The following is a 10,711-nucleotide window of genomic DNA, read 5'->3' as shown; positions in this document are numbered from 1 at the left end:
TGAGATGGCCCTCCTTGACCTGCCTGTTTAAGTTGCAACCTCTCACCCGCTCTCCCTTCCTCACTCTCCCTTCCCTAGTTCATGACACTCCCCAGGTGCAACGCCAGTACTGGTTTCCTGCTGGAATGTGGACCTGGCGGAGCAGGAATTCTGAGCCCTTTCCCCGGACACTGCCAACTGTGAGTGTGAGTGTGTGCTCCCTGGACACTGCCAACCCTGAGTTTGAGTGTGAGTGTGAGTGTGCTCCCTGGACACCTCCAGCCCTGAGTGTGAGTGTGAGTGTGCTCCCTGGACACCTTCAGCCCTGAGTGTGTGAGTGTGCTCCCGGGACACCTCCAGCTCTGAGTATGAGTGTGAGTGTGAGTGTGCTCCCGGGCCACCTCCAGCCCTGAGTGTGAGTGTGAGTGTGAGTGTGCTCCCGGGACACCTCCAGCCCTGAGTGTGTGAGTGTGAGTGTGCTCCCGGGACACTTCCAGCCCTGAGTGTGTGTGAGTGCGCTCCCGGGACACCTCCAGCCCTGAGTGTGAGTGTGCTCCGGGGACACCTCCAGCCCTGAGTGTGTGAGTGTGAGTGTGCTCTGGGGACACCTCCAGGCCTGACCCAGGACTTGCTGGATGGCTGAAAGCGCAGAACGCAGGGGAAGCTCTGGCCGAGCGAGCCGGGGCTCACTCAGGTGGCAGCAGCCCATGAACACTAAGGCTGCCTTCGAAGGGGAAGGAGAAGTGCTGCCGGGCCCCGCGCCCCCCTCCCTAACCCAGCCCGTCTCCGCCCAGCGCTGCTGGGAGTCTCTCCTCCCAGGGCAGAGAGCCAGGTGGCTGCACCCAGTCCGCTCCTGCAGGAGCCAGGCCTAAGACTTCGCTGAAAAGGGCTAACAGAGTGATATGTGTTGAGGAAAATTCTTTTGTATTTTTGTTTTTAAGTTCAAATTCACACATCACAGAATCTCTTTCTGAAAATGTCTTACAGGATAAATCTATTCATAAAGAATATATGGTTATATTTACATCGGGGCAAACAGTATGGAACCTTATAAAACACTGAGTTTACCCATTCTTTGAAAGTGAAAATACTGAGAAGATGTGGAGTTAATGGACAACTGTAGGGTGGGTCTCGCCCCCAGGATGACCTTCCTCCCCTAGCACATCGCTGGTCATGTGGTCTAACCCCCTGACCTTTCCTCCCTGGAGATAAATCCAGGCCTCAGTTGTATTTCAGCTCCAGGCCCAGAAAAGCAACAAAACCAGCCACAGCTGCCTCAGGCCCAGCTGCTCTGGGAAGTGACCCCCTGCCCTGGCGCTGGCCGATCAGTCAGCGGAGACCCCAGCCCAGAGAGGACACCTGGAAAGCTGCTGACTATTCTATTGCGATCTCCCTGGGACCTCCCCTAGCGTCTCCACCCTAAAGCCCTTGGGACCGAGGACCCAGTGCCTCTCCCTCCCAGGAGCACGCCTGCGCCTTTCCCTTCTCCTTCCTCCTCCTCCTCCCGCTCCCGGAGGCGGGTCACCTTGGCCTCCCAAGGTCCTGAGCTCCAAGGGCCCTTCCTTTGGCACCGTAACTTGTTTCCTCAGCCCATTTCTTCTAGGAATTACCTTTTCTGCCTCTGTGATTTACCAAATAACTGTTCTCTTAGAGTTGGGTCTTGGCTCTGAATTCCTTCCCAGCCAGAGCCCAGCACCGAAGTTGTGGAACCCAGGTGGGTCTGCCCCACTGGTGTAGCACCTGGTGCCTCTCTTCCCACCACCTGTAGTAACAGTAAAAAGACTTTCCCCCAAATCACTTGAGAGGAAGTTGTTGACATAATGCCCCAGCATCTCATATTTCGGGGCAACAAGCGCGGGCATTCTCTTAGGGAAGTACAGTACGACCACTGTAAAGTCAGCAGGCTAAGGTGTGATGGGTCAGCTGCAGGAGGATGCCAGGAAATGCTTTCTCTGATACTCCATGTCACAAATACTGCACTATCTACTGTCGTCATTGCCAATAGTGTTTCACGTTTTGGTACATATAAATTTGCAACTTTTTTATTTTTGTGAAAACGTTATATTTCAAATGTTGTCCTGTATTAAATTCATGTAGTCTACAAAGAAAAAATATATATGTAAAGAAAAGTATGTGAGCGGAGCCATCGGGAGGTGTAAGATTACCCACAAACTCTTCCACTGGCCACTAGCCACAGAAAAGCCCTCAGAGAAGGCTGTCTCCCTGCTTCTTTGGGCAGGTCAGTGTACACAGACCTTTTCCAGACGTCCTTGCCTGATGCATCTGAACTGCAGCCTGGGACCCCTGCTGGCACGCTGTTCTCGCACCAGCCTGGCCTCACTCTGACTGGTGGAGTGACAATAACATAGGCTCTACACACTGTCATTCACCTATGGCTGCTGTGGCAAATTCCCACGAGCTTAGTGGCTGACAACAGCCCTAGTTTTGTGGGTTAGAAGTCCACCCGGAAGGGACAAATGTCGGTGGGCCCTGCACTCCTTCTGGAAGTCTCTCCACGTTAATAGCAAGGCCAGGAGTCGCTCTGCTGGTTAGATTAAAAGTGTAGAAGGTGATGTATATTGTCCAGTGCTTAAAATTTTAAATTTACTTTTTCTAACTTCAGGAAAATAAGGAGATTTACTTATTACACCTTGTACATGGCTGTTACTGCTCATCTCATTGTAGTACTGAAGCCTTAGGATGTGCTTAAACAGCCTGCTAGGTTCCGAGCTCTGTGAGCAGAGTAACAGTACCTTGCTTGTGGCTCAGTAAAATACTGGCTCTTCCACAAAATACTGACTTCTGTGCATGGGCCACGAAGTTTCAATCGTACTGTACGTGCGTGCCTGCACGTGGTATTTTGTGGAAGAGCCACACTCAAGGGGCCAAAGAACCACATGTGGCTCACAAGCTGTGGTTTGCCAACCACGGGTCTGGGAGAAGCAGCGTGTGGAGACGGGGGGAGGACAGTGGTGGTGCGCTGCCCTGGGCCCAGGGTACCACCCATTCTTCCACTTGGATCCCAAGTGCTGGAAGTGGGCTGGTGGGGGAGAGGAGGGAGAGAATTCTGGTGCTTCGATACAGGGGAAGTGAGGCCTCCCAGGCAGTCAGGCTTCTACCAAGGCCCTCAAATAAGGTTAAGTTCAGTCATTTCATTATAATGTTGATGAGGTGCCCTAGGAACTTAGCTCTGGTTGATAGCAATTAGCCTGTGTAACAAGGGGTTTGTTATGTCATTTTGCTGAAAGTTGTGGAGCCTGTTGAGGACATTGAGGACCTACTGTATATAGGTATAAAGTATAAAGAACAAGATTAATCCCCTATGCTTTTCAAATAAGTATTTTTAGGGTAGGAGCAAGAACACAGAAATTAAGTAACTTGACCATAACATTTTGAATCTGTCCTATGGTGACAAACTGCACGGGAATTCTTCCTGGTGGTGCACTGCACCGGGCCCTGGATGGACGTCGGGGCCTGTGGAGCCCTCGGCATTGCTGTTGTCTTTGGATTCTCCCTCTGTAATGTCTCCCCGGGCAAGAGCCCTTTGCTTTCAGCCAATTCTGTTACTCCACCGTGGATTAGAATTTTCCTGTATTTCAAATTTTTGAAAACATTTTGAAAGAAGACTAGTGCTGATGACTGCATATGGCCTCTAGCAGCGTGGGCATTTTTTTGCAAAGATGTCGACAGAGAAAGCCTCCCAGGCTGTGTCGGGCTACAGCTACAGGTACCTAACCTTCGTCCGTCTGGCAGGCAAGTCAAGGTGAAGGGAAGCAAATCGAGGAGCAGCCCTAGGAGCGAGAACGAACTCCGACCAGGCCACCACGCTGCAGGGAGAAAATCCGCTTGCACGCAGACCCAGGGGAGTCAATGGGCATGGCCTTCTCAGGAGGAAAAGGGCCTGATAGGCCGGAGGGGCTGTTGAAAAGAATGAACTGGCTGCGAATATCCACGTCACGTGCCTCTCCAAACACTGCCTGTGGTCAGCGCTCACTGTCTCCTTGAAGCAGTTTCGACTTTTGGGGTCAACACTGGGAACAGCTGTGTGCCAAGGGCTGTCGGTTCTGAAAATGCTTCGATAAGATTTTGCTCAGTGTTGAAGTACAGTAGTTTTTATAGCATGGTGTTCAAATACTACTTTCAATTTTAGCCATGAGTTTGTGTTTTAACCAAAGGCTCAGAATAAGAGAAAGTTCTGTAGCCCAGTCATTCACCAAAGAAGGTGGCAATGCTGAGAGACCATTTACTGATGACTTACTTCTGGTCTCTGGCCTGCAAATTCTGTGGAATGTGCCACGGCCTTTCTGCGGGCGGCACCTGATGCCAGTACCTGTGAGGGACAGCTCACTGACCCCTCCTTGTCGTGTCTTTTAGTCCCTGCTGGCCGCTGCCTCTGGTCTGCTGGCTGTGAGAGGCTGGGCACAGGTCTGGGGGCTCCCTGCATCAAGCCCACCTACGGATTCTAATAGATGTGAAGACACTGGGTCCATGACATTACAGTTTGACCACATTCCCATCATGCTTTGTTTCCCTGCTGTCCAGTCAATGAAGTCAGTGCTACCTGAAGAGAACACAGGGACCGACTGCCATTCACTTTCAAGGGAACCGCCTGTTCACCATCGTACTCCTTCCCTCGCCAAACTCTAGACTGCTGTCCACTTCTGTTTAACCAAATGACAGGGACAAGGAGGGAAATTTTTATGAGAACCCACACCAACCTTTACAGAGCACTTCCTGTGGGCTGTGCTGCTCACCTGGATTTGCGGGATGCTTGTCAGCCTTGGAGAGGGGCTGCCATTCTCCCCACTTCATGTGAGCAGTCAAGGTGCAGGGAGGTCAGCCTGCCCATGGCCTCCAGAGACTGCTCTGAACCTCCGTGTGGTCCGCGGGATGGCCTTTTATTTTTGTGTATCCTACAACAGCACATAATAAAGACCGTATATACCCCACGGGGAGGGTATAACGAAGTGCACGCCCACATGCCAGCTTAAGATAAAGGCCATTACCAAGGCCCTTGCTCGCCATTCCTGACGGGTGCAGGCCCTCTCATCACAGTGTCCTACCCACACCTGCTCTGCTTTTCCTGCTGGAGTCACTGTTGCACTTAAAACCAGGCTTATTTTCCTTAAAAACAAAACAAAACACACACACACACACACACACACACACACACACACAACAAAAAAACCCTCCTTAAGCCAGTGGTTCTGGGCATATGTAAAAGCAATGAATCGACAGAAGCCAGCAAAAAACCCCACATACAGAACACTGGAAAGTATTTCAATGTTTCAGACATCTCCTAAAGCTACAAGTGACCATGTACCTGACGTCCACACCAGGACACTGTGGGGAGTAGCCACACTGAGGGGCAGGTGCCGGCTGCGGCCAACGGGCACTGCTGTCATCTCCTCACGCTGCTCACAGCAGCTCCTACCTCACCACTGCCTGCTCCTGCAGTCCCGCGGCCCCCTTGCTGTTCCCAGTGCTCCCGCCTCGGGCAGGCTCACTGTTTCCCAGCCTTACGGAAGGATAGTTAACCAATAAAATGGTAACATATTTAAAGTGCAGTGTGACAATTTGACATATGTATAAATTGTGAAAGGAGCCCCACCCCTTGAATTAATCAACACACCCATCATTTCATAGTTATCCTTTTTTGTGTGTGAGAAGGCTTAAAGATCTACCCTCTTAACAAATTTCAATACCACGTAGTATTAACTACAGTGACCATTCTGTATATGAGATCCTCAGAATTAACTTGCCTTATAACTGAAAGTTTGTACCCAACTTGGAGGGCATTGTGCAAAGTGAAATAAGCCAGACAGAGAAAGACAAAACCTGCACGGTATCAATTATATGTAGACTGTATTAAAAAAAAAAAGAAAAAGTCAGACGCAGAGGAGGATGGTCCTGCCAGGGCTGAGGGGTGGGGCAACTGGCTGGTTGCCTTCAACAGCTTCTGGGCAGCTCCCTCTCTGCTCCTGAGCTCCTGCCGAGGGCGCTCAGCTTCCCTCTGCTCCTGAACAAGCTCGCTCCTCAGTGTGAAAACTGTGGGCCACTGCCCTGCGGGCCAACAAGTCAGGAGAGGCGAGCTCAAGCCCAGGCCCACCAGGAACTGCAATGCACTTCACCTTCAATGGGCCTGGGCTTTCTTGTCTACAAAACGAGGTTACTCCATGGGGATTTGCTCAATGTTCCCTCAGGTCGATATGCCAAGATTCTATGAATTTATACTTCTTCTAAAACTACCTCTGGAAAAGTTTACAAGAATAAAGCAGCAGACTGAAGCTAACATTTTTATTTTTTAAAATATATTTTATTGATTTTTTTACAGAGAGGAAGGGAGAGGGATAGAGAGTTAGAAACATCGATGAGAGAGAAACATCGATCAGCTGCCTCCTGCACACCTGCTACTGGGGATGTGCCCGCAACCAAGGTACATGCCCTTGACCGGAATCAAACCTGGGACCTTTTAGTCCGCAGGCCGACGCTCTATCCACCGAGCCAAACCAGTTAGGGCAGAAGCTAACATTTTTAAAAGTTAGCATTTGAAAATAAACTCCCACTGGCCGGCACTTATTGATGTGTGTTCGCCACATGCAGGTGCACGCTCCCCCTCCTTTCCCAGCAACACTCAGCGCTTCTTCCAGGTAAACTTCCTGCGGGCTCCCTCCTGGCCCGGCTTCTTCCGTTCTCGGACGCGCGGATCAGATGTGAGCAGTCCAGCTGCAGCACAGAGAGAGAAGCTGTGACAAACCATGGGAAACGCACTCTTTCAGGATATTTTCCCAAACACCAGCTACATTATTTGGTCTGCTTTCCTTATCGAGTGAGGACTGATTCCTTTCAGGTTTTCAAAACTGTTTAACTTACGTGAAAGCTGCTCTTGTGTGGGAGGTTGCTATGCATGGCAGTGGAATTCCTGCTCACATCATTCCAGATGTGAGCGAACGAGTTTAATGAACACAAGAGGCAGGGAAGTAGGAGGTATGTGGACACCAGATATTACTAGTATACATGAATATACATATACTTAAAATATGATTTACTGAACATGTTTGAGGAAAAAAATCTTATTCTAATTGATGTCATCATAATATCCCTGGTATTTTGTTTCAGAATCTAAAGAGTGAGTTTTAGGGTTGCATTCTCATGATAAGCAGTTTATCCCAGAAGAACAGTCTGTGTAAATTAAAGGCTTCCACGCTCCTAGTCAGTCTCCAGGAGCAATATGCTTCCTCCACAATTAAGGAGTTGCTTGTAGTGCATGGCCAATGAGGACCTGATGTGGATGCAGTCAGTATATCAGCAAAGACCACAGATTTCAAAACTTACGGCAATAAGAAAGCGTTTATAAATATATTAACAGACCACAGTGTTTCACTGTTTGTCTTTTTTTAAACTCTTCCAACACTAGTACGTGCTTAATTATTTCATGAGGGGTCTTGTAATGACCGTCCAGCAAAGGAAAACTTCAAGTGCTTATCATGTACCCATAGCTATTGCAATTTACTTGTATTTAAATGGCAGGGAATTAAAAATATTTTGAACAAAATGCAGACAATTATAAGTGATAATGCTTTATTACTTTTCAATATGCACAGTAACTCAAACTAGAAGAATTGTTAAGATCCTATAAAATGATTTTAATGACCGGATATGAACTTCACAAAATGGTGAACTGTTTATGAACGAATGGATTGTGAAGAGGCTGACACATTTAACGAGGCTCAGCTGTAGGTGGCGCTTGTCTGCAGCACTGCTCCGGAGCCAGGGGCTGGGGGAGGTGGTGAGTGAGGAGCCGCAGCACCCGCAGCACCGTCACAAACAGCGTAAGGAAAATCCTCCGCCAGAGCCACCTGATTTATTGTAAATGTCAAAGCAGGGCCCTCACGAACAAGTCTAGTGCATATTCATTCTCACACTTGTATCCACGCCTATGTCATGGGTTACACGGAGCGAGACAAGATGAAATTCGAACTTAACATCACCATAGAAAAATGGAAATCTACAATAATTTTGGAAAGAAATACATACCTTAAGGGCTTCACCATTAAATGAAATAATTATTAGAACTTTCCATGATAAAACAAAAACAACCAATCCATCTGCTAAATACAATTGAGCAGCACTGGATAAACTGGTTATGCCTTGAGATCCAAATAATTTCCTTCTGATGCTGGCAATGCCTCCCTTTTCTTTTCCCAACTCAAGTTCATTTTGTAGAAATCAAAACTGAGTAACAATGCTATAGTTCTGGGGCAGGATAAGAGAAGGCAACGAATTGCAATACTGCACAGTGAACCGTTTTCTCACTGAGTTCAGGTAAGTAGCACAAGAATAAAAGAAACACGTCCCTCCCCCAGCAATGCATACCTTGTCTCATCCACTCGACCTCTTCCTCGGTGACGAAACTGCACAAAGCTCTGGCCATTGCCAAGCGTATGGCTCCAGCCTGCGCCGACCTCCCGCCCCCGGAGACGGTGCAGGTCACATCGTGTTTTCCCAGTCGGTCCAGGAAGTGAAAGGGGAACATCAGCTGTTCTCTAGAGCACAGCACCAGAACTGTGGTTAAGTTCACTATGGCACATGGCTTTATAAACGGTTCACATTCTGACCACTTACAAAAGCCATATTGTGCACTAAGTGTTCATACTTCTGGATGAATCCATTGCTGTATTTTCATCCTTTTTAATAAACCCATTGTGAATCTTTTTAAAATATATTTTTATTGATTTTTGGAGCGAGAGGAAGGAGGAGGGGAGGAAGAGAAACATTGATGAGAGAGAAACACTGATCAGCTGCCTCGGGCATACTCCCTCCTGGGAATTAAGCCTGCAACCCAGGCACATGCCCTGCACAGGAACTTAACCAGCAACCTTTTGGTACATGGGACAATACCCAACCAACTGAGCCAACTGAGCCACACTGATCAGGGATTTTCTTTTTCTTTTCTTTTTTAAAAATCCTCACCGGAGGAGATGTTTAGAGAGGAAGGTAGAGGGGGTGAGAGAGAGAAACACTGATGTGAGAAACATCAATTGGTTACCTCGTGTACATGCCCTGACTGGGAGTTGAACCTGCAACCTTTTGGGGTACAGGACAACACTCCAAATACCTGAGCCACATAGGCCAGGGCCACTGGTATTTCTGATATTTAGAATGTTTTGCTGAGAGGAAGGTTTATTTCTATTTTTCTTGGAAAAAATACTATAATTTACTCAAGATATATCACTAGAGTAGTCCAGGTAAGAAAGAACCATTAAGAAGAATCTAGATAGCTGAGAAATTGGTATATACTGAGGCACAATCCTAAATTTATAAGTAGATGAAAAAATACCCAAAGGGTAATAATAAAAAGTAATTATATAGCTATTGATTTAAATTAATCTGACTACAAACTGGTACATGGCTTGAAAATATTTCACAATTCATCTCTCTACTCAGGAATCCCAGATAAAATCCTGAGTTAAAAGAATCAAATTTACTTTGTTCCTTGTTATATAATAAAAGTTATTCTGAAAAAAAAAAAAAAAACCACAACTTTCTCATTTCTATCTTCTCCGAACATTCTTCTAGGGCATCAATTCTATTAGCATGTAACTTAAAATACATATAATTGCATAGTCCCTTATTTCTCGCCTAAAGGCCAGGTGCATGAATTCGTGCACAGGTGTGGTCCGGCTGGCCGGAGCTATGGGTGGTTGGCCAACTGGCCCCGCCCCCTAGTTCAACTGGTCAAGGGGACAATTTGCATATTAGGCTTTTGTTATATAGGAGGATAATTGCCTGAGCCGCTAAGCGTATCTCCTCGTCTACATGGCTCATGTCCTGTGAGGAATGCACTCCTTCAGTACAGAGTGATGATCACTTAGAGCTGCTTTATTGGTTGAATGACAGAGCAAAGGCCTTTCCAAATCAGAAAGGTTATCGATCTTTGCATTCCACAGTGCCACGGATATTGTAATAAACGGTAGTTGTGTGAGTGGATGAATGAATAAAAAATTCCTGAGGCTGGGAAGGCAGCAGGATCAACCTTCCCAGTGATCTGCTGCTGTTTGTGTAAAGGCAGCCTAAAGAAAGGCCCTGGAAAGCAAGTAGTACAACCAACTTCAGCATTATCTTATGATCAGCACCTTGGCTAAGGTCCTCAGCTGGGAAGCATCAAGCTCACCCTCCTCCGGTTCAGTGGTCCTGCCCTGGCCAGCGCCCTCACTGCTGACCTGCAAGCTCCTGGGCTGCTCCGTCGGGAGGAGAGGCAGTCCATGCCAGTGTGGCTGCCGGGAGCCCTCCGGCTACTTACAGATGAGGTGGTTTAGCCACCCATTCCCACCATGACTAGCTTAGCTGTAGGTTTCCCAACAGAGTTTCCTAATGACAGAAATAAGATCTTAGATAGCTGTAATATCTTCACCCTATCCACAACAAGCCTCGACTCAGACAATCCTTATTAAAAGTCTGTTGAATTCTAAATGAATAAGTTCTAAGAATATATTTTAATTGTGGTGTGTTTGTGTCTGCTCTGACTCCATTTAATGTGAATTAAACTAATTCTGCCATCATCCTCACAGGGGAACAGATGAGGAAGTTCTTTTTTCCCTTATGAAAAGCCAGAGAGACCCATCACTTTAGCACTGGGGACTGCTAGGAGGAATAACATTTGACCGATATTTGCCTGTTCATTTATGATGATTTAACATACATTTCCTGAAGAAATTACTCTGCCCAGGAG

The 10,711-nt window shown here is 47.4% G+C and overlaps 1 protein-coding gene across 1 annotated transcript in view; it reads right to left on the bottom strand.

Annotated features, from left to right (window-relative positions):
* Positions 1 to 6,506: 6,506 nt before the first annotated feature.
* MRPS9 (mitochondrial ribosomal protein S9) overlaps positions 6,507 to 10,711 on the bottom strand; it is an 80,969-nt gene continuing 76,764 nt past the window's right edge. The window contains exons 10-11 of the mRNA XM_015561180.1: positions 8,356 to 8,525; positions 6,507 to 6,705 (exon numbers count right to left, since the gene is read on the bottom strand). Coding sequence (XP_015416666.1) covers positions 6,614 to 6,705; positions 8,356 to 8,525 — 262 coding nt within the window. The 3' untranslated portion in view covers positions 6,507 to 6,613. The remainder of the gene's footprint in view (positions 6,706 to 8,355; positions 8,526 to 10,711) is intronic.

This window comes from Myotis davidii, unplaced genomic scaffold (genome assembly GCF_000327345.1).
Source record: "Myotis davidii unplaced genomic scaffold, ASM32734v1 scaffold614, whole genome shotgun sequence".
NCBI lineage: Eukaryota > Metazoa > Chordata > Mammalia > Chiroptera > Vespertilionidae > Myotis > Myotis davidii.
Note: the sequence above shows the minus strand (reverse complement) of the source record. Positions and strands in the feature narration are given on the sequence as shown.